This window comes from Nerophis lumbriciformis, linkage group LG04 (genome assembly GCF_033978685.3).
Source record: "Nerophis lumbriciformis linkage group LG04, RoL_Nlum_v2.1, whole genome shotgun sequence".
Taxonomy (NCBI): Eukaryota; Metazoa; Chordata; class Actinopteri; order Syngnathiformes; family Syngnathidae; genus Nerophis; species Nerophis lumbriciformis.
In genome coordinates, this window is record NC_084551.2 from 14,866,246 (window position 1) to 14,890,000 (window position 23,755).

Sequence of the window (23,755 nt, forward strand, 5' to 3'; positions counted from 1 at the left end):
TCTCCGTTGTGGTATTTTGGACTTATAATGCGCCACACATTTTCAATGGGAGACAGGTCTGGACTACAGGCAGGCGGGTCTAGTACCCGCACTCTTTTACTCTGAAGCCACGTTGATGTAACACGTGGCTTGGCATTGTCTTGCTGAAATAAGCAGGGGCGTCCATGGTAACTTTGCTTGGATGGCAACATATGTTGCTCCAAAACCTGTATGTACCTTTCAGCATTAATGGCGCCTTCACAGATGTGTAAGTTACCCATGCCTTGGGCACTAATACACCCCCATACCATCACAGATGAGCATTCCTCAACGTTATCAGTATTTATTGCCACCTTTCCCAACTTCTTTGTCACGTGTTGCTGGCATCAAATTCTAAAGTTAATGATTATTTGCAACAAAAAAAAAATGTTTATCAGTTTGAATATCAAATATGTTGTCTTTGTGGCATATTCAACTGAATATGAGTTGAAAATGATTTGCAAATCATTGTATTCCGTTTATATTTACATCCAACACAATTTCCCAACTCATATGGAAACGGGGTTTGTAAAAACAACCTGAAGTGTAGTCTCAAGAAATGCGGCATTGATGTTGACAACTGAAAAAACCTAGCTACAGATCACACAGTCTGGAGGCGTTTAGTCACCCTAGGCACAAGCCATCACAAAGAAAGTATACGTCAGAATGCCATTAGGAGAAGAGAGGAAAGAAAGACGCATGAAAGTAGAGCCAGCTCCTTTCCTCCATGAGGAATTACTGAATGCCCAGTCTGCCAAAGGACTTGCAAATCAAGGCCTGGCATTGCGAACCACCTACGAGTGCACAATTATGGAAAAAAAATCCTCCTCGACTCGAGTGATACCCGATGATGATGATACAGTTTCAAAATGATACATCACATTTATACAATATACAAAGATATAATGTCTGAAGAACATTTGTTTTTATAGTTGTTGGTCGAACGGGACAAGCGGTAGAAAATGGATCGATGGATGGATGGTCATTTATTATGTTTTGTTTACTTTTTCAATAATGCCAAAGCGGCATTGCAGTTTTAAAGTGGCTTCCCTGCGGTATACGAGATATGACTTTCCCTTTGGACATACAGTATGAAGGAGATTCATATGGCCCCATTCATCGCGGTTTACCTGACACATGAAACGTCACGAATCGGAGGAGGGGGCACTCTCCACTTTAGCCGCCAGACAGCAGTAGAGTGTTGAATATTTTTAAATTGTGGTAATTCCATCTTTGACCGCATCATCAGTTGCTATGTAGAGCGGTGATTTCCATCATTTTCAGCAGACTGCATTGCAAAATGATTAATTACCCCTCTTCCTCTCAAGCAAGGTCCACCCAGGACAAATTTGATTCTGCTGAGTTTTAGTCGTCTTAGTAGTCTTTTTGTTTATTGTCCATATGGGATTATTTATAGTAAATACGCGTTTTTACACAACTTGTAAATTATTGATAATACATTATTTCTTAATATCGAATTATAAATGTACTTAAACTGCGATTTTGTTAGTTGTGTCTTTTATGTACACGCTCAGGCTCCCACAGCCAAATCTACTTCTGGTTGCTAAGAGCAATACAGTAAACCCTTGTTTGTTGCTCTGAATGAATAATAGTGAAGTAGGAATTATTAATTTTTATTTTTTTTGCTAGAGCATAAAAAAACATTTAAAATATTTTTTTAACATTAAGAAAGCCCTCGAGACATGAATATGTCCCCTTTACAAGCCGCAAACTTTGAAGCTTCAACATAGGTTCCACAAAGGTACAAATATGTCCTCTTCATATCTCTTTAAGTTCAATAATTACAGTTATACTATTATTTTAAAATTAAAAGTGTGTACGTTGCACTTTTGCAACACATGTTTGGAAACTTAGCATCTTCTGCAAAAAGGATATTAAAAAATATTCAACTAAATCGTTTTGGGGGCCTCATTTCCAGAATGCTAAGGACCAAGGGGCCAAACTTCTCCCTTCACTATTATTCTTATGTTGTATATCGCAGACAACCAGTGTCCTCTACAGTTGAGTTGAGTTGAGTTTAAGTTTATTTCGAACATGCATGCATACAACATGATACATCACAAATTCCAGTTTCTCTTTTCAACATGTTTGAAAAGGAGTAGGAAGAAGCAGAGCTTACTTAATCCCACCCCTTTTCTTTTACATAATTGCTAAAACTTTTGTTCACTTCCTGTTATCAATTTATTCATAATATACTCCATAAGTAATCACAATAAAAATAAATAAATAATAATTGGTGAAGTAAGTTATATTTCATATGATGAGATGAGTAACATTATTTTGAGAATGTATGAATGGATGGATGAAATTAATTCAGAATGTTTATCATGGTTCTTCTTCTTTGTACTTTGTAAACACTTTAAGTTTGAAGAGTTTCTTGAAGTGGACATTTGATTTTGGTACATTTATTTTGTCAGTTATGGAATGGAACTTTATTAACTTTATTGCACTTAAAAAGTACAACGAAATTACATTTTCAGTGCAAACCTGTTCATACATCATATGGTAGACAGTACAGGAACACTGAAGCATTTAAGTAGAAGCATTTAAGTCCTATCTTTAAACTAATTTGCATACTCTAGCCTTTAAATAGACCCCGCTTTTAGAGCAGTTGATCTGCCGTCTCTTTTCTGCTCTGCCCCCCTCTCCTTTGTGGAGAGTGGGGGCACAGATTTGGCGACCACAGGTGAAGCGCTAGCTGTCCAAAGTCGGGACCCAGGGTGGACCACTCATCTGTGCATCAGTTGGGGACGTCTCTGTGCTGCTGACCTGTCTCCACTCAAGATGATCTCCTGCCGGCCCCACTATGGACTGGACTCTCACACTATTATGCTAGATCCACTATGGACTGGACTCTCACACTATTATGCTAGATCCACTATGGACTGGACTCTCACACTATTATGCTAGATCCACTCGACGGCCATTGCACCGGTCGCCCAGGGGTGCGGGGGGTCCCCACATCTGCGGTCCCCTCCAAGGTTTCTCATTGTCATCCCATTGGGTTTGATTTTTTTTTCTTGCTCTGATGTGGGATCTGAGCCGACGATGTCGTTGTGGCTTGTGCAGCCCTTTGAGACACTCGTGATTTAGGACTATAGAAATAAACTTTGATTGATTGATTGACTGATGGATCGCGTAAAGAGGTAGGGAAAGGGTAAAACATGGGGTGAGGACAAGGAGGGGAAAAAAGCAAGTCCCTAACTAAACTCCTGTGCAGGTGGGGGTTCATTTTGAGACCAGGAAAAAACATATTTATACACACAGGAGCGCGTTGCTGTTTGGAAGGACCTTCTGCACATCAAGCTAATCAAAGATCATCTTAATGACAGCGCTCTCACGTTTTTAAGAATTTACTGCAAAAATGTGAGTGTCTTACAAGTTTTTTTTAACTGAACTCGCAGTGAGTTAATTCAGTCATTTGAATTGCCCAAATGACAGAGAGGACAGCACCTAAAATGCAGTGGCAGGCTGTGCGTTTCTCACCTAGGCCTTCAGTGATGTCCTACTTAGTCCGACTTCACCTCTCAAAATACCGTAATTTATGTCACCGCATAGACACGGAAGGAGATACTATACAGAAACACATATGCACACTACTGCATTGAATCCCCTCAACGGTGTACAAAATGGCGCATTTAACATTCAATAAACCTGCTTCAGCAATTAAAACATATAAATGGTAAATGGGTTATACTTGTATAGCGCTTTTCTACCTTCAAAGTACTCAAAGCGCTTTGACACTATTTCCACATTCACCCATTCACACACTGATGGCGGGAGCCCTAACCACGACCTATCAGGAGCAAGGGTGAAGTGTCTTGCTCCTGATGGGCACAACGGACGTGACTAGGTGGGTAGAAGGCGGAGATTGAACCAGGAACCCTCAGGTTGCTGGCACGGCCACTCTCCCAACCGCGCCACCCCGTCCCAAGGTACTGTCAAAATGAAAAGAATTGTAGAAAACAAATGAAACATGAAAACATTAAGAAATCAAATATTTGAACTCAGAATTCGTAGCACCCATTCGACGCCATATAAGCCAGTGGTACCGCTCGTAGTCGGTAGTTGGTCATAGTCAGTTAATTCGTGTGAAAGTGGCTTCCGGTGTTGGCCGACCTCGTCTCACAAGATGTAGTTTCCCTTAAGTATCCTTCTTTAAAATGGCCTTGCAAATACATACTTGCCAACTAATCAACATTTTAATCTCCTTCTTTGTGGGTTAAAAAAGTGAGTGCCGGTGACTTTTCTGTGGCTTTCTATGGCTCTGGTGCCACTTCCTGTTTTCGGAACTTGTGGTTGGATACTCACTTGGGACTCCCAAGTGAGTATCCAATCACAGGATGCGTAAATGTCACGTTGAACGTGAGGCAGGCTAGAAGGCCTTACTGACAACAACAACTTGTGTTCTGATTGGCTATCGCAATTATCTATCAACTGTATGTGTCCGTTCACTTACAGTGAAAAGATGCCCGCATTGTTGATTCTGAAGGCCCCGGGCTGATTTTGTACAGCCTGGCAACATATGCTAGCTGAATTTTGATTGGATAAAAACTTTAACCTAAAAACAACAGCACTGGAAGGAGCATAATATGCCATGAAGATAATATGAATACTTTTAGATATTTAGGGAAAGTAAATCAAAAATTACTTTTATCTTTAATTATGATAATGATTTCTGGTTATGTTAGGCCAGCAGAGAAGGCCTTGCTGGCCCAACACTGCTAAAATGGAACACTGCTAGTAAAACTAAAGAAGTTGAACAAATGACTACTCACTGCATCTGAAGTAAACAAGCTACAGCAACGCCTTAAGTTACATAAATCCCAAAACGAAAAAAATAACAAGGACATAAACGGGTGCCTTGAGGAACACCTCATTTCGATAAATCCCAAGTCTGCCCCCTGGCCCCACCACACATTTTTTTAACAGAACTGTCGTGTCGATCTGGTGTTATTCCTGGAACAGTTAAAGCCCCAGTAGTCTATCGTCTTAGTAATATTAAGGGCCACTAACAAAATGTTGGTTAGGGCCACAAAAAGCCTGACTATATACAGTCGTAATCAAAAGTTTACATACACTTGTAAAGAACATAATGTCATGGCTGTCTTGAGTTTCCAATAATATTTACAACTCTGATTTATTTGTGATAGAGTGATTGGAGCACATACTTGTTTGTCACAAAAAATATTCATGAAGTTTGGTTCTTTTATGAATTTATTATGAGTCTACTGAAAATGTGACTAAATCTGTTGGGTCAAAAGTATCAATGTTAATATTTGGTTACATGTCCCTTGGCAAGTTTCACTGCAATAAGACACTTTTGGTAGCCATCCACAAGCTTCTGGGTGAATTTTTGACCACTCCTCTTGACAAAATTGGTGCAGTTCAGCTAAATTTGTTGGTTTTCTGACATGGACTTGTTTCTTTAGCATTGCCCACACTTTTAAGTCAGGACGTTGGGAAGGCCATTCTAAAACCTTAATTCACCACTTTTGACGTGTGTTTGGGACCATTGTCCTGTTGGAACACCCAACTGCGCCCAAGACCCAACCTCTGGGCTGATGATTTTAGGTTGTCCTGAAGAATTTGGAGGTAATCCTCCTTTTTCATTGTTCCATTTACCCTCTGTAAAGCACCAGTTCCATTGGCAGCAAAACAGGCCCAGAGCATAATACTACCACCACCATGCTTGACGGTAGATGGTGTTCCTGTGATTAAAGGCCTCACCCTTTCTCCTCCAAACATATTGCTGGGTATTGTCAATTTTTGTTTCATCTGACATCACATGGACAAAGATAAGACCTTCTGGAGGAAGTCAAAAATAAGAGTTGTAGAAATTATTGGAAACTCAAGACAGCTATGACATTATGATCTTTACAAGTGTATGTCAACTTTTGAGCACGACTGTAAGTGCAGGGCGGCACCGGCAGTCGCTCAGTTGTAAGCACTTGGGTTAGAGTCAAAGAGCAACTGCAACCGGTTGTTGGGAGAGACGCCGGTCTGCATCCTGTAGCAAGACACCAAAGCTTAGGGTGCAGTCTCCATTTGTGCATCCCTTCATCCTGGCGTGGCGCAGCGGTGCGCAACATAATATAAACTGTAAAAGTGTACATTTAATTTCCCCGCGAAGCGATATAATCCGTGTAAAGAAAAGTAGTGTGGGAGATGACCCCTGCAGCTTTTGAGTGCTGCAGATTTGAATGACACATAGGCTGCAAGGCGGAGGCCACAATGGCCTAAATGGACATGATGGATGGACGGACAGATATATATATATACATAGATAGATAGATAGATAGATAGATAGATAGATAGATAGATAGATAGATAGATAGATGGAAAGACAGATGGATAATACATACTTACATTCCAGGTGTTTTTTCTTTGGGGCCGTTTGTTCATGAGTGGTGGATTTACAGACAGCTCGGGACACCTCAGATCCAGTCAGGCCGTACTGGGCCGCGGCGATGCGGTCCGTCAGCGTCTGACCCGACATCTTCTCCTCTTTAAGTGGAGACCAGCCACACCAACGGAGCGTTCAATGTGGTCCTACCCCCCCAACCTCCACGCCGAACACGAAGAGCAGCCTCTCGGTAGTAATCCCAGCTGTTGCCCTTCGAAGCCAAACACACACATTTTTATTACGTAACAATAGTGGAAGCGTGGGAATAAGTCCAAACACAATATTCATGGAGGCAAAGTGAAGAATCACCTTCAAGATGTTATTTTTCGGATCTTGAAGCCTCCCCCCCCAACCTCTCGGTCTTCCTGCTTAATCCTCGCCGCCTTTCTGACTGTCCTCGTTCAAGAAGATGAACGTCCGCTTTTCCGCTTCCTCCTCCTCCCCAAGACGCTTCCGGTGCGCGGCGACCCCCCCCAACTGACCAGCACGCTTCACACGCCGCAGAGTCGTCGGTTCACGTCTCTTTTTTTTTTTCTTGTATTAAATTAAATTATTAAATCCATTTGTCGCCTGGCCCCGCCCTTCCGCGCAGGTCACGTGACGGCGCGGCGCCAACCCAGCGGCTGCGTTGTGTTCTCGCGAGAGGAGGATGGCGAGGAAGGACGTGAGGGGTTAATGAAGCTGTTCGACAAGCAGGCTGGTTGTCACATGAAGGTCATAGTGGGTATCCCTTGGCAGTGTAGCTTTTATCTCTGTCCGTGGTGCTGATACACGCAGCCCTCACTGGCAGCCACTGGATATTTACATTTGGCTAAAGTTTTTTTTCCCCCCAATTCAAACAAACAGCCATCCAGGCCCGGCCCTAACCAATCTGGCGCCCTAGGCAAGATTTTAGGTGGCGCCCCCCCCCACATCGGCAGTGAAGTGTATATACTCACAAGAAACCGAATAGCTTTGTCTTTGACCTTTTTTTACTTACAACTATACCTAATATATAAAGGGGTGGAAAAGTGACTATTACCTGCAGGGCAAACATTAGCTAACCAGAAGGCAATAACAATGTAAACAAAAAACACTTGCTTAAAAGATCCAATACAAATGTCCCTGAGGAATGTAAGGTGGGAGTACTGTAATTACCTAACGTTACATTATTATTTTCCATAACAATTTAGCCCCCTCCACAATATTAACCCGACTTTAAAACAGAACTAGCTATTTATTGATTAGCAATTGCCGAATCATGTAACATTAGCTTAATGCTAACAAGCCAGCTACTATCACATTCTGTAACAGACAAATAATTTCATGTAGGCTAACGTTACATACCTGCTACCTCTGTCTTTTCTCGTTTCTCCTCCTCTTCTTTTCTCTTTTTTCTTCCCTGGGCACCTGACAGTTTTGGCCGTTTTGACATCTTGTGTTGATTTTTTGATGTGGTGACGTCCAAAAAGAGTCATGATACGGGAAGGGAGGGGGCGCACCGTGCGGGGGGGGGGGGGGGGGGGGGGGGGGGGGGTGTTGTAACAAATAATATTTATATTAAATAGGCTTTACTTTGCATTTTAATTAACGTGGGATTATTTTTTTGTATTTAGAAATAATAGTACCAACTTTTTTTTTTTTTTTTTTTCTCCAACATTTGTGGCACTGGCGTGGCGCCCCCTGATGGACGGCGCCCTTAGCATTTGCCTATACGGCCTATGCCACGGGCCGGCCCTGCAGCCATCCATCCATTTTCTACCGCTTGTCCCTTTTTGGGTGCTGGAGCCTATCTCCGCTGCATTCGGCATAAATGTGCAAAAGATATGGACTAAAACACACTTCATAGCCTCAATGCCTACTGTAGGGAAAATACACTATATTGCCAAAAGTATTTGGCCACCCATCCAAATGATCCGAATCAGGTGTCCTAATCAAGCACTTAGGCATGGAGACTGTTTCTACAAACAATTGTGAATGCATTGGCCAACTCTCAGGAGTTCAGTGATTTCCAGCGTTGGACTGTCATCAGATGCCACCTGTGCAACAAATCCAGTCGTCAAAATTCCTCGCGCCTAAGTATTCCAAAGTCAACTGTCGTCTTTATTATAAGAAAATAGAAGAGTTTGGGAACAACAGCAACTCAGCCACCAAGCGGTAGGCCACGTAAACTGACAAGAGAGGGGTCAGCCGATGCTGAAGCGCATGGTGCAAAGAGGTCGCCGACTTTCTGCTGTCAGTTGCTACAGAGCTCCAAACTTCATGAGACTTTCCGATTAGCCCACGTACAGTACGCAGAGAGCTTCATGGAATGGGTTTCCATGGCCGAGCAGCTGCATCTAAGACATACATCACCAAGTCCAATGCAAAGCGTGGGATGCAGTGGTGTAAAGAACGTCGCCACCGGACTCTAGAGCAGTGGAGACGCCTTCTCTGAATCACGCTTTTTCATCTGGCAATCTGATGGACGAGTCTGGGTTTGGAGGTTGCCAGGAGAACGCTACATTTCGGACTGCATTGTGCCGAGTGTGAAATTTGGTGAAGGAGGAATCATGATGTGGGGTTGTTTTTCAGGAGTTGGGCTCGGCCCGTTAGTTCCAGTGAAAATAACTTTGAATGCTCCAGTATACCAAAATATTTTGGACAATTCCATGCTCCCAACCTTGTGGCAAAAGTTTGGAGCGGGCCCCTTCTTCTTACAACATGACTGTGCACCAGTGCACAAAGCAAGGTTCATAAAGACATGGATGACAGAGTCAGGTGTTGATGAACTTGACTGGCCTGCACTGAGTCCTGACCTGAACCCGATAGAACACCTTTGGGATGAATTAGAATGGAGACTGAGAGCCAGACCTTCTCGACCAACATCAGTGTGTGACCTCACCAATGCAATTTTGGAAGAATGGCCGAACATTCCTATAAACACACTCTGTAACCTTGTGGACAGTCTTCCCAGAAGAGTTGAAGCTGTAATAGCTACAAAAGGTGGACCCACATCATATTGAACCCTATGGGTTAGGAATGGGATGGCACTTCCAAGTTCATATGTGAGTCAAAGCAGGTGGCCAAATACTTTTGGCAATATAGTGTAGCTGAACTAAAAAAAAGAACACTGCTTGTCATAACGTACATTCTTTTCCCTAATAAATGCACATCATCAACATTAAATGTGCACTTTTATCATGTGTGCATTACAAGCATCAATCTCCTCACTATGAGGCTGACATGCAAAACACCAGTCCATTGTCTGACAGGCCACAAAGAAATTGTCAGAATTTGTGTGCATCCTACTGTGATTACCAATAAAATTGCTTGCACATTTACATGTGTTTTATTAAGTAGATTCCAAATAGGTTAAGTGTTTTATGTCCTCCATGAATCTGCAAGTGGAAGAACAGCAGCATAACCTTGTGAGACCCTTTCTTTATTAAGTCACGTTGATATGGAATGGCACAGCATCATTACATTGGTCCGGCAGGACTAACATGAAATATTAAAAGTCAACCATCAAGGCTGTTTCAGTATATACAGATAATTAAAACCAAATAGCTTTTGAAAAGTAAAATAATTATAAATACAAAAAAAATTTACAAATTATTTTCCCTCATTTGTATTCCAATGGTGATGTACAAGTTGAGGTTTGTCACTAGTGCTGATCAGTGGGTGTGTGAATGCTTTTGTTCTCACGTCTTGATAAGACCTTCAAGAAAGTCTTTTTCCACCATTTCCTCAATGTTCTGTCGAGCTCGACTCCAGAACACTTTCTGGCTCTCTAGCTTGTGGCCCTCCTTGTGGCTGGGGAAAGCGCTATCTGCAGGATTGTGGGTGTAGGCGAGACTGGCGCGGCTACTGGATTTGCTGTTAAACACCTGGCTGAGCAGATTGAAGAAGGGTAGCAGCTGTTCCATGCTGCGGATAACGTACAGGGTTAGCATCAGGTGGCCTGGCTCCCAGGAGAGGGTTCGGGTGGAGCAGTCCTCGTCTGGATTTTTCTGTGTGGGGGAAATTTAACAAGGAGAGCAATCAGTTAAAACAACTAGAAATTGCAATTTCAGTAGAATTTGTGCGTGAATGCTGAAAAGGCAAAGCCAAACTGAAATGCTAACAGTTAGCATGATAGCGTCAGGTACCAAAATGACTTAACAATTAGCATTCGTAAAGTACTAAAATATATGAAAGTGGTATATACCTTCAGAAAATAGCTTCAAAAAGCATGCAAACAGTACACGTGTCACGTACCAAAATATATGACTGTAAGCTGTATACTTGCAAAAATTAAACAAAAAAAGCTAGCATGCTAACAGTTAGCATGTGTCAGGTACCGAAATATCTGTCTCTCAGGTATATACACCTGCGAAATTAGCGAAAAAGCTAGCATGCTAACAGTTAGCATGTGTCAGGTACTAGAAAATATGATGCTGAGGTGTTACTTTTAGCCAGCTAACGTTAGCATGCTAGCAATTGACTAACATTAGCAAGGGGAATTTTGATTTTGGACTGGTTTGAATCGGTTGAAAAATGTGGACGTTTGAAAAAATTGCCCATTTATTTCAAATTGGAAAAAAATGTCCCGGAAAATGTGAAATTCCTGGAAATGTGGGAATTTTTGGAAAATCTATTTTTTTTAAGCTTTGGAGCATTCACACAATAATAATACACCCTATGCTCTCATCACACTGCTTGTACGAGCTTCTATTAGGGCTGGGCGATATGGACGAAAAAGTATATCTCGATATCCATCCCTCCATTTTCTACCGCTTACGGTATTCCCTTCGGGGTCGCGGGGGGCGCTGGAGCCTATCTCAGCTACAATCGGGCGGAAGGCGGGGAACACCCTGGACAAGTCGCCACCTCATCGCAGGGCCAACACAGATAGACAGACAACATTCACACTCACATTCTAACACACTAGGGCCAATTTAGTGTTGCCAATCAACCTATCCCCAGTTTTTTTTGTTTTTTTTTATTAAATCAACATAAAAAACACAAGATACACTTACAATTAGTGTACCAACCCAAAAAACCTCCTTCCCCCATTTCCACTCATTCACACAAAAGGGTTGTTTCTTTCTGTTATTAGTATTTCTGGTTCCTACATTATATATCAATATAGATCAATACAGTCTGCAGGGATACAGTCCGTAAGCACCCATGATTGTATTTTTTATGACAAAAAAAAAGAAAAAAAAACCCCTCCCCGGTCCGTGGGACAAATTTTCAAGCGTTGACAGGTCCGCAGTTACAAAAAGGTTGGGGATCACTACCCAGGTGCATGTTTTTGGAGGTGGGAGGAAGCCGGAGTACCCGGAGGGAACCCACGCAGTCACAGGGAGGACATGCAAACTCCACACAGAAAGATCCCGAGCGCAGGATCGAACCCATAATTTTAACTCGATACTGGATATATATCTCCATATATTTTCCGGTGAAAGTATACATATAAAGATATTCATTTTTGAGCGAGATTCACTGAAATTGAAGTGAATGACAACTGTACTGTAAATAGTCAGTGGCACTTTTATTAACCCAGTTTGTCAAGATGAGTATTAACAGCACAGAAAAGAAACGGTTTTAAGTAGCACAGAATTGCATAACATAAATAAAATAGAAAAATATTATTTGTACGTAAAATAAATAACATAGCTGTGCAAATAATACAAACTGTATCAAACTCAGATAAAGAATAAGGCACTTTTTAATTCCCAGTCGACGATGTAATGGACTGTCACACACGTACGGTTCTGGTCAGCGCCAAGTAATTGACTTGACTTAATTATACGGCTCTGATCTTCCTTACTTTGCCATACATTTTTGGCAGCATTTCTCGTGCGAAATATGCCCAGCTTGGCAACGTGGGAAAAGTTTTGATTTGGGCTTAAATGGTAAAAAAACTCAAATTAATGTTTTATCCAGACGCATACATTTGTCCAAATGTGACCAAGTAGACGCATTGTGGGTTTCCTGGACGTCGTCTACATAGCTAAAAGAAAAATCTAAAGAAAATAATCCTTCTGCCATCTTCCACTAGTTTTGTTAATATCGAAATCGCCCGCTTGAACATTCCTTCTTCTCAATCAATCAATTCCTTTATTGTCATTGTCATAATAACACTTAAGTCATACATGTCAACGAGATTTTGTTTAAGCTTTGTCTAGCGGCATAGAAACTGCATTAAGTGCAGGTTGACCATAGTTTACAGTTTAGCATTGTCAAGAAGATTGCGAATAGAGGGACGTGGGCCTCTTCTACGACTCTCTCGTCGTCATTTGGGATGTCTGTTGTGATTTCCCTTCCTGGTTCCATGACCCGCCCTATCTTGCCTCTGATTGGCCTGTCCCTAATGTTTTGCCCTAATCTCAACCAATTGTGACTCATCATAGTAAACAACCAACCAATCACGGATGCTCTTAAACGTGCAAGCACGTCTTGGAAGGAGGAAGGCGAGGGGTTTAGTAGCCCATGAGAGGGAGTGAGGTGCGGGGAAGAACAAGGAACACAACAAATAAGCGGTGTTTGGTCATTTTAACGTGAAATAAATTACATCGATATTACGATATTTTCTTAATTCATATCTTGTTTAAAAATATATCGATATTATCTTACAAACTCGATATATCGCCCAGTCCAAGCTTGTATAGAAACGGGAGGATGCCATACCTTAGCTCGTTTTCTCAGCAGCTTGGCTAGTCGTACTACGTAGGGTTTAAACTCCCGCTGGTGAGTCCCCTGACGTCTGACCTCCAATCCTGAATCGTCTGAGGCTTCAGGGATGAAGGCCCAGCGGTACCTGGGATCAATGAAGACATGCAACTGAAATTGATTGTTCAAGCAGGTAAGGTACCGTGTCAGCCATTGTTGTGTGAATATGAACTGATTGTTAAATGAGACAATATGTCATTGTTGTATGGGTATTTGACTTTGAAACATTTGTATTAAGGCCGCAAAAATGGTTTAAACAGGTGATATGCATGTTTAAATCTACCAAAACACATAACGATAATGTATTTTACTCTTATACAATTCACTATTTTAAATGATATTTTCCAATTTTCGAGTCTGCAAAGCTCATTAGAGAAGTTTGCTGGTACTCACATCTGGAACTGGGGCAGGCTCTCAGGCGGTAGGGCTAAGGCCAAGTCTAGCAGCTTGCAGGCCGACAAATAGAGGTTGAGCCAGCGCTGGCTGTTGTAGGAGGTTGAGAAGCCGTTTCCTCCGGAGTAGGTGGTCTCTAAGCCAGCCACGGAGGGCCCTGACGTCCTATGGATGGTTAAAGAAGATAAGTCAGAGGATAAGTCTTCACAGTCCACAGAGAGTCACCCCCTCTTCACTTGCAGACAGTTGACAGCAGCAACAAATATACCTTGATATGTCCTCATCTGCCAGCAGCTCCTGCTCCATTAATAAGAACACCTGAACCTTTGGGGGGGACAGACACAAAGTATGAAAATGGATGCAAGTGACATCATTTGTGTAAAATGTATTATTAAACAATAAGAAAAAGGTGAAATATCAAATACAAATAGAATTCACCAGTTCAGTGATCATGGTGGGCCACAGGGAGGTGAGGTGTTGAGGCGACATGCGCAGCAGCAGCACCCTGAAGAATAGGAACACCTGAGCGTGGAGGATGGGCACCTGAGGCAGACGCAGGCTCTCTGCCAGGCGCTCTGAGCAAAACATGTGTTGAAACGCGCAGATTAAAACACTCCAAAAGTGAAGGTAGACAGGTTAAAGATAACACTATTAATTATGGATTTACAACAAACACCGATCCTTTAGTCCCCCGGCTGACAAGCGGCTAGCAGCTAAATATGTGTCTCCCTACACAGTGTGGAGCTGCTCCACTAAGCTAATAGGATAGCGTAATAATCACATCCATTGCAAGAAATAGACTGCATTTTTTAGTATCTTTAAATATTATTATCAAGTATCATTATCCCTGAAGGACGAAGCTAAACATATTACACACTTGGAGCATGCTAATAGCTAAGCTAACCGGTAAGTTAGCTTTAAAAAACACCAACAAATTAGTGCTTAGTAAAGGTCCCAGAGATTGTTATTTTCACTAGGCATTAACATACCCAGGAGAATGAAAGTAGCGACTACAGTGCCAACAAAAATATTCATGAAATAGTATACATCATAATAAAATATAAACATCATAGTAAACTAATAAATAGCAATTCATTTTGATAAGAACGGTCCAATCTTCAATCTTCACTAGACAGGGAACTAACTGTCAGGGGTGAGTGTGTAAACTTTAAGAAATGTATATCGGGGGTCCCCAAACTACGGCCCGTGGGCCGGATCCAGCTCACCAGCGTCCAAAATCCGGCCAGCGGGAAGTCTCAAGTTAAAAAAAAAAAAAAAAAAAAAAAATATATATATATATATATATTAAAACATTTTTTTATCTTTTTTAAAAATCAGTCTTTTCTAATCCATTTTCTACTGCTTGTTACTCTGTGTCTCCTGCTCAGGCAAATCATATTGTCTAAAAATGCATTTTCCCATTGATAAAGTGACATCATAGCGCTCGGAATATATATATATATACATACATACATACATACATACATATATATATATATATATATATATATATACACACATATATGTATACGTATATGTATATGTATATATATATATATATATATATATATACATACACACACACATATACAGCCAGGCCACCGGCCAAATTTTTTTAACCCAATGCGGCCCCCGAGTCAAAAAGTTTGGGGACCCTTGGTGTAGATAAAGCAAGTTACAGCAGATACGAACAGGAAATGTAAAATAGATCAATAGGAGTCTAGAAAGAGGATAATATAACAACAACAGTTGGTGTGTCAGCATTGTCACAGACAGTACACGGCACGTAAGAAGAGGGCAGAATAATCCATAAATTAGTGGTGTCGATACCCAGTATCAGTAGATTATCGATACTAGAAGGATTAGGTCGATAGTTTTGTATTTCCTCAAAACCATTTGTTTCTGTTAATGTTTACAACATCAGGAAACACTTCCCTGAAAACTGGGACTTTCAGAGAAAAGACCTCAGGATTTAAATGAGTAGCAGATATTCGTTTTTGATTTTGTTTAGCTATTGAGTACTATTGACTTTGTTTTGATCCAAGAATTTGATTGTAATAGAAGCAAATAAGGAACTGGTTCAAATATTGTGTTGATAGTGTTTGACTGTCAATAGCACGCACAAAAAATAAATTGAAAAATGTAGTTAGTATATGTGATTGGTATCAGTATTGGTATCGGTTCATCTAATTTATGGATGATTGGTATCATAGTCGGCAGCATAAAACACTGACTGGAACATTCCTACCATGGAGACAAGTCAAGTTTAAGGAAATGAAGACATTACCTTGTATGTCAGGGAGATATTTCTGGTACTGGTCCACTTCACTACTGTAGATGGTAAAGGCCAGGCGCTTGAGTAACATGGCCCTCTGTTCAAGCTCAGCATCTCTATTAGTAAACAGGCTGAGGGAGCTGCTCTGGGCGACAGCCACTCGGGCTGAGGAAGAGCACGCACACACGCACACGCACACGCACACACACACACACACACACACACACACACACACACACACACACACACACACACACACACACACACACACACACACACACACACACACACACACACACACACACACACACACACACACACGATTTGATGATACAAAGTAACTGGGTAAAATACTTTAGCTTACATATAACAATAGGGCAGAAGAGACAAAAATATGCAGTAGATAGCAAAGCATTTAAAAGGTTTAACAGGATGCAGGTTACAGTATTTTGCCATTTAATAGTAGGAGGAAATAAATGACAACTATGTGACTTCCGATTAGCTATTACTCAGGCTTACTCATGAGGTCTCTGAAGGTGGTCTTGTCATGTGTCATCAAATGGTCAATGATTGCCCTCCAGCTGAAAATGAGGGAAAAAAGCATGTTTGACTATACTTACCAAATATACACAAACAATTCAAAACGTTGGTGTTTATACCTACATATCAGTTGTATCACAGCTGTCCTTTAAGGCTGTTTTATAATTATGCTGTTTAAATACTAAATCTAAGTCTGAGCCTCCAAACTTAACGCATTGAAGCATGCAATTAATCCCCCCAAAATGTTGCATTAATCATGTATAAACACAAATTAATCACACAATTTATTTTGACCGCACATTTACCTTAACCACGGACTGTTACCTGAAAAGTGGCGTAAATTGCCATACAATCAATGATCAAGTAAATGCATATGTCAGTGCAAAGATGAGTGAGAAGTGTGCTTGATGGCAAATGTATTTTTAAAACACGCTCTGATGAGACTTTAAATACAACGGTTATCAAGTTTAAGCAAATCAATTATGTGCATTCAAGTAAAACATTAAAAAAAATCCTCTATGCTATTTGGACAATGAAATTGCATTGGTGTCAAAATTATTGTGGTCTTTTTTAAAGGTAAACAAGCACTGTAATTTACTGCAATTAAATAGTTACTCATTTAACAGCACTACTCCAAAGTGAAGTTGTTTCAACTCACTAGCTGACACAGGATGAATCCATCTGGAAGAAGGTGTGGTCCATAAAGAGGTCAAAGGCCTCCTTCTTCCAAGCTCTGCGTGTGTACTGGTACCCACTAAGACTGCTCAACAGCTGGATGCAGGCCCGGTAGCTGGGAGCATTGTGAGCGCTGTCAAGGGGATCAGGAATATTAGCAATATGCACTTTTATTAAAGTTACAGACATGATCCCCAAAAAGTCATTTTGGCATTTGTCAGACTCCACATTGTTTTTTTTAAGCAATGTCACACTTTATGAAATAGAAGTCTGTAATATCCTCTTAATTAGGATGCTCCTGGGTGAGCTGGTGCCTACCCCAGCTAACTTCAGGCGAGATGCAGTGTACACCTGGGACTGTTCACCAGCCGTAGGCACACAGACAAACCCCCATTTACACATATGGACAATTTAAAGTATCCACTTAGCCTAGCATGCATTTTCTCGAGATCTGGGAGGAATTCATTGTTTCAGGTAGCCTTTGAGACAATAAAGCCTCTTAGTGTGAGCCACAAATGTCAAATAAACATACAGCTACGATAACTATAAGAAATATTAGCATCGCACATGCACACACACACACACACAAGTGAGTACTTACCTGTGGTTGCGTAGGTATGGCACAACATAATGCATGATATTGACCAGCAATGGTATGACCCGTTCCTTCTCATCACTGTAGAACACCATGTCCAGCAAGTGAGCCAGCACCTACCAAATTCACAATTCATTCCTTTCAATTTTTCAGTGTACTCTGAACACATCAAGAGAAACAACATTTCAAAATATGGTTTCATCTACACAGTCACCTGCTTTAAATCATTGTCTGGGTAGTCAATAATGCAGCAGCAACCAGCAGTAAGACAAAATGCACTGCAGCATTATTGTGACATATCGAAGTATAAAGAATATATCAACTCATGTACTAGCTGCTTCATTGGTTCTCTTGTAGAGATAGAAGGATGATGTACGTTTTTTTAATTGACCAGCTCACTTCCTTGAAAAAAGGTTGAATTTATTGGCATCTTAATCATTTATGAATCCTACATCTACAGTCCAAGCAGGAAAAGGCTCTAGCGCTTAAATAGGTACAAAATAAAGATGGAGGTGGCCATTTATCAATTATTTAGTTCAGTTAAATGGTAGGCCAGTTTGGATTTAAGTAAACATAGTGATAGCACTGTGGTGCTAACCGAAACAAGGAAACCCTGGAGATAAAGTTCTGAAGGAGCAAGCATTTACACATAGGTGCTAAACTCCTTTATGCAGCAGTGCATATATTTTACAGTGTTACAGCCATACTGTAAGTGTGAGGGGAAAAAAACAGACATCTGCAAAGTAACAGGTTAAACATTTCTGGAAAACAGCAAATAGAAATCACTAATGGACATAACTCAAAAAGCCACTGACTGACAGAGCAGACATCCTTGGAAACAACCGTTGTGTAGGTTGCTGAATTATGGACACTGATGTTTTACCTCAGACAGAAGTGTGAGGGCATGAACGCTGTAGACGGATGGAGTGAAGTTGGATGCCTCCATTACTGTGAGCATTAAATCTACAAAACACACAAATCAAATTACAGGTTCTATATAGCGCATATAGGAATGTTACAAACAATATCCACTTATCAAAAGCTCTTGGAATACACAAAGCATATTTGTCAAATCATATTTTAGACTTGACATTTGACACATTACTACAATGTGCGCCAAGTAAGAGACAACAACAACAATAATAGAGCGAAAGAGATGAATGAGTGTGAGACACAAACCTTCAGCATCTGCCTCAAGGTTTGTTCCTTCCACAACTATTTGAGGAGAGGCCTTCACCTCCAAGTTTCTTCTCAGCCATGTGGTTTGCTCCAAAGAGGAACCTGCAATTGTCCCAATGGCCTCCACAACTTTATGTGTTACATCCTGAACACGGGGGAAAAATACCAACTTCAAATATACAAAAACTTACACAAGAATCACCTGATCTATTAAAGGTTTGTGTGTATTAAACATGTGATAGCACACGCAAAGCTGATCTACTAAACTGGTGCGGAAAGAATTACTTGAGCAAAATAAGGAGCAAAATCCATTTAGTGTGCTTATTATCAGAACGCCCACAATACTGGGAGGAGAAAATGCAAATTAATTATTTAGCTCATGCAGTGTGATTCATCAAGACTAAAACCCTTTATTTATACAAACCCTTTATTTATTGAATCAAGAATATTGAAATTCAATAATTTAGTGAATCTGCAAACAGCTAAAAGTATGCACAAATTATAACATATTAACCAAGAATGTACAACAATTCCTCTCAACGAAAGACAAATATAACCTTAGAGAAAAATGTAACCTAAAAAATGTGAATGCACGCACAACGCTAAAGATTTTTAGCATATCAGTATGTGGAATTAAATTATGGAATGGATTAAGTAAATAAGTGAAACAATGTACTAACATACAGTAAGAAACTGTTCAAACTACAAGTGTTTACAAAGTACAAAAAAGACGAATACTGGTAAATGTCTTGAACTGGAGTAAAAAAAATAATAAAAAGAGACCTCATCAAAAGTGATTTACCTTGTTATGAAAAAAAGGTTGTATGAACACTACACTGATTGTAATGTGTAAAATGTTTGAAATGTGTACATACAGAGTACAGTGAGTGAACATACTTATGTGTAAGTTACTGATATGAAGTGGAAAAGGTGTAGGATTAACTAAGCACTGCTTCTTCCTACTCCTTTTTGGACAAGTTGGAAAGAAAATGTAAAAATGTGATGCATCATTTTGAAACTATATATGTTCAAATAAAAACAATCTGAAATCTGCTCTACGGCCGCTGTTTTGTGTCTTTATTTAGAATGTCTATAATGAACGCGCAAAATGGCAGTTGCACAGAAATGGCTGTGAGAAAGCAGTCGAATGTGTGACAGCTCTGTCCTATGTATGCTTGTCAACCTATATGAACTGTCAAAAACAAAAATATTAAATCTATCGTCTATTCAGCAATATTATGTTCTAATTTTATAGATGCTGGATAATTACGGAGCAGATTAAAACAAATTCATTAGATATGTTTTGGTGTCTGTTGTTGTTTATTTCAATAATGTTTGTTTTTTAATATAGGAGACATATTATTCTGTTTCCTATGTGAAAAAAACATTGCAATATGCATTTTCTCACGTTTGGAACAGTCCAGCGCACACTTGCAGTTAGTGCCAGAATCTCTCAGGATGCAAATTTAGAGTGCTAAAAAAGTGGGTTGCGTTGTGGGAGTACTTCAGTACTGCTTCTTTAAATGCAGAGAAATTGTGGTATATGTTATATTTGTCTGCTGCATGTTTCAAAACATAGCAACACACCACAGGTAGGAACATGATCCCACAAATGTGCAGTAAATTAAAATAATTCACACAAAAACATTATTTAAAAAAGGCTGTCTGCCCGAGTTATGAATTGTGCATGCAGTCTTAATAGATTAACACAGCCACTAATTGTACACGTAATTTTATAGTTTGCAGACAATTACCTGGAGCTCTCGCTGGTCCTTCTTATTTTCCAGATTGGGGTTCTTCAAAATGAATTCATTCAAAACACTAGAAAACATACAGTACCAATATTATGTAAACATGTAAAGATCAACCAAGATTCAATTTCAACAGGTTAACTTGCTCAGATGTGCACGACACACTATGGACAAAAATATCTATAGTGACTCTCTAGATGTTGTAAGGACTAAATGACATGATAATAAATACAATTGAAGGCATGAAGAAGAAACTAACCCAAGTATTAAAAACTGTCCTGGAGCAGGCAGGCCTAACTGAACTGAGTCCTTCAAAAGCGCCAGTAGGGACGGCCAGCTATCAACCAATGTGGACACTGGGATCCTGGGACACAAATAGGGCATGGTAGTTTGGTGAATAACTATAATAAAAGCTGAATATCTACACGTATTACAAAAACTATTATAAACTGACGTTGAGAGACGATGGACTTACCTCTGGACATATGCATAGAAGAACTGCAGCATGCAGACCTCCAAAGAAAGGTGTTTCTACGAAGGCCAGAAAAACTGTCATGAAGTAACTTTATCCTTGAGACATAAAAACAATATCTGAAACACAAACCTTGTCTTTTGCAATGGCTGGTGGCTGCTTCAGAACCTCTTTAACTGTATGCATGACGGTCTCAGTACGCATTGCACTTACTGAGCGAACCAGCTCAACCAGCAACAGCTGTTCTTCACTGGCTAGTGGAATTACCTGAGAGATATTTAGGATCAAAGCAAAACGTATAAATAACTGTGACACATATCTTAAATTTCATTGTTGCCTTTTAACATGATCATTTCTAATAAATATCTGCCATCTTGCACAATGGAAATGTGGTGAGCACGTCTGCCTCAAAGGCGGAAGTTTCCAGGTTTCAATTAGCTCCTAATACTCCGACGCACTAACCACACTCCCACAGTGTTTCTTTCCCAGGAAAAAAACACAGGCAACTACTTGAAAATGAAAAAGGCAATGAGGTTAAAATTGCAGGTGACATTCATCACATATCACTCACTTTATTTCTGACTGGAGTCTTGACCTGTTTCCGCTCATTCCAAACATAGGCAATGGCTGCCATGAAGTGCGCGCCATGGTTCATGGAAATTGGGCCAAGCAGCTCAAGGATTTGCTGACGGATTTTCTGTAAATTAGCCGCAAATGAGAAAATTGTGTCGTTAATATCTACAAACACTCAAAATGTTTATTGAATTGGATGTTGGTATTTTTTGTATAGAACTGTGTATTAGAAAACATATAATTCAAAGTATTGTATGGGGAAACATGGCACATTTTCTGGTAAATGTTACTTAATGTATTGTACTTTGATGAGACTACTTAAATAAGGGTGCTTTAATTCAGTTATGTTCAAAATATAGCAGTTCTGTAAAAAAATATTACCAAACCTCAAATATAAATTCAATATGGATAAGGTTAATTAAAGCTCTAATTGTATTCTGTACTCCAGTGTCATTCAACTATTGGCCCGGGGGCCAAATCCGTCCCAGAAATAACACCAAATCTTACCAAGTTCAGTTCAAAACTTGGGAGACAAACATTTTTGCCGAAAATTCCTAAAAACACTGGAGTACTTCTGTTGCATAGAGGAACTAAATACATTGGCAGATCCTTGTATTGACATTTTAACTTTGCTAGCAAACAGGAACACTTGAGGTGTTTTTCAATGCAACACTTTAAGCCCTCTTCTTTTTGGCAATTACACATTTTCTTTCGTAATGTGATTGATGTAACTAAAGTGTTGCTGTAGCTTGTTTATTTCAGATGCATTTGGTAGTCATTTGATCAACTTCTTTAGTTGTATGTGTAGTGTTCCTCAAGGTTTCATTTTAGATCCTCTTTTTTGTCATTTGGGATTTTCAATTAAAAAAACTTGTGCGACACACATTTTTGCAGTATATTCCAAAAAACAATAGAGTGCTGTCATAGAGATGATCTTTGACTAGATTTTTTGCAGGAAGTACTAAAAAAAGCAAAGCCCTCCTATTATTTTGACAAAATAAATAGAGCAACATTAAATGTCTACTGTAGGGAATGCTGGTTCTCTAGAATATACAAACTGAAAATAATAGTGAAATCTTGCCCCTCTGTCCTTATCTATCTGGAAATGAGGCCCCCAAAACTATTCAGTTGAATATCCCTGCTGTACTCTATGACCCCTATTTTGCAGAGGATACATGTTATGTTTCCAAACATTTGTTGAAAAAGGGCAATATAGACACCCACAATCTTAAAATTAAAATGTAACACTCATTAATGAATTAAACAGATATAGATAGGGCATTTTTGTACCTTTGTGGAGCCCAGGTTGATGTTGGAAGTGGAAGCGGCGGAAGCAGCAGCTGGCTTGTCAGAGTTGTCAGCATGGTGGAGGACACTCCATAATAGTGTGACAGAGGACATGATGGTGTGGAGAATGGAGAGGATGCCTGAACGAGCCTCTGCCAGGTGCTTTTGGTCAACACTCACTTGTAACTGGAAGGTGGCCAGAAAGTTTTATCAATACTGTGCGTAAACACTTAGGAAAGAAATCTAAAATAAAAGATGTATTACTATTCATCATAGAGTGAACTATCACAGAAAAAACATAATTCCATTCAACATGAAATTGGGGAAATGTTTGCTTTTACTGTACTGACAACTAAGAGGTCTACAGCTCCCTCACCTGGTGGTACTGGGAAGTGGGATCAAGCAGGCAATAATGGATGATGGCAGTGATGCCTTCCAGCACAGTCAGTATCAAGTCAGGGGGAATGCAGAGAGCCATCCACTGAGGTCTGCAAAAAAAGCCATTATTATTATCAAATTATATGAAGCTTGAATCAGGTTTAGTTACAATAGAAAGTTTTAAACTCGATATACAACACATTTTATAGACATTGATCATTCCATATTTATTTTCATTTTAAAGGTGATGGTTTCTATCTAGTGTCAAAAGCCTTAGTGGCTTGTGAATACAGTTTCTGTTAGCAAAATACTGTATTATTTTTGTTCAACTGATATCAAGTGTTTAACATAATCACAATGTTTCTTGAACTTGCATTTTATTTCCTTAAACACTTGTAATGTTGTTTTCTCTTGTGTTGAATAAAGCTATAAGGAAAATGTTCTGCAAAGTCCATTGGAGTACTTTTCAATACCTGGTGTTGCTAATTCCAGTCTCATAGCGGTACTGGTGAAG

At 40.0% G+C, this 23,755-nt stretch overlaps 2 protein-coding genes across 5 annotated transcripts in view; both read right to left on the minus strand.

The window, feature by feature from the left end:
- Positions 1-6,970, minus strand: part of LOC133596670 (clathrin coat assembly protein AP180) — a 70,392-nt gene extending 63,422 nt beyond the window's left edge. For both annotated transcript variants that reach the window (XM_061949532.2, XM_061949524.2), the window contains exons 1-2: positions 6,755-6,970; positions 6,409-6,656 (exon numbers count right to left, since the gene is read on the minus strand). In XM_061949532.2, coding sequence (XP_061805516.2) covers positions 6,409-6,538 — 130 coding nt within the window. In that variant the 5' untranslated portion in view covers positions 6,539-6,656; positions 6,755-6,970. The remainder of the gene's footprint in view (positions 1-6,408; positions 6,657-6,754) is intronic.
- A 2,857-nt stretch (positions 6,971-9,827) lies between these two features.
- The window catches only part of dop1a (DOP1 leucine zipper like protein A), a 45,721-nt gene continuing 31,793 nt past the window's right edge, over positions 9,828-23,755 (minus strand). For all 3 annotated transcript variants that reach the window (XM_061949570.2, XM_061949578.2, XM_061949562.2), the window contains 19 exons: positions 23,715-23,755; positions 23,240-23,351; positions 22,867-23,049; positions 21,575-21,700; positions 21,136-21,270; positions 21,007-21,062; positions 20,791-20,895; positions 20,535-20,601; positions 18,781-18,925; positions 18,485-18,564; positions 17,608-17,717; positions 16,990-17,139; positions 16,311-16,372; positions 15,804-15,956; positions 13,955-14,091; positions 13,785-13,840; positions 13,517-13,681; positions 13,082-13,211; positions 9,828-10,416 (listed from right to left, as the gene is read on the minus strand). The exon at positions 23,715-23,755 is cut by the window's right edge and continues 2,075 nt beyond it. In XM_061949570.2, the coding sequence (XP_061805554.2) occupies positions 10,108-10,416; positions 13,082-13,211; positions 13,517-13,681; positions 13,785-13,840; positions 13,955-14,091; positions 15,804-15,956; positions 16,311-16,372; positions 16,990-17,139; positions 17,608-17,717; positions 18,485-18,564; positions 18,781-18,925; positions 20,535-20,601; positions 20,791-20,895; positions 21,007-21,062; positions 21,136-21,270; positions 21,575-21,700; positions 22,867-23,049; positions 23,240-23,351; positions 23,715-23,755 (2,322 nt within the window). In that variant the 3' untranslated portion in view covers positions 9,828-10,107. The remainder of the gene's footprint in view (positions 10,417-13,081; positions 13,212-13,516; positions 13,682-13,784; positions 13,841-13,954; positions 14,092-15,803; positions 15,957-16,310; positions 16,373-16,989; positions 17,140-17,607; positions 17,718-18,484; positions 18,565-18,780; positions 18,926-20,534; positions 20,602-20,790; positions 20,896-21,006; positions 21,063-21,135; positions 21,271-21,574; positions 21,701-22,866; positions 23,050-23,239; positions 23,352-23,714) is intronic.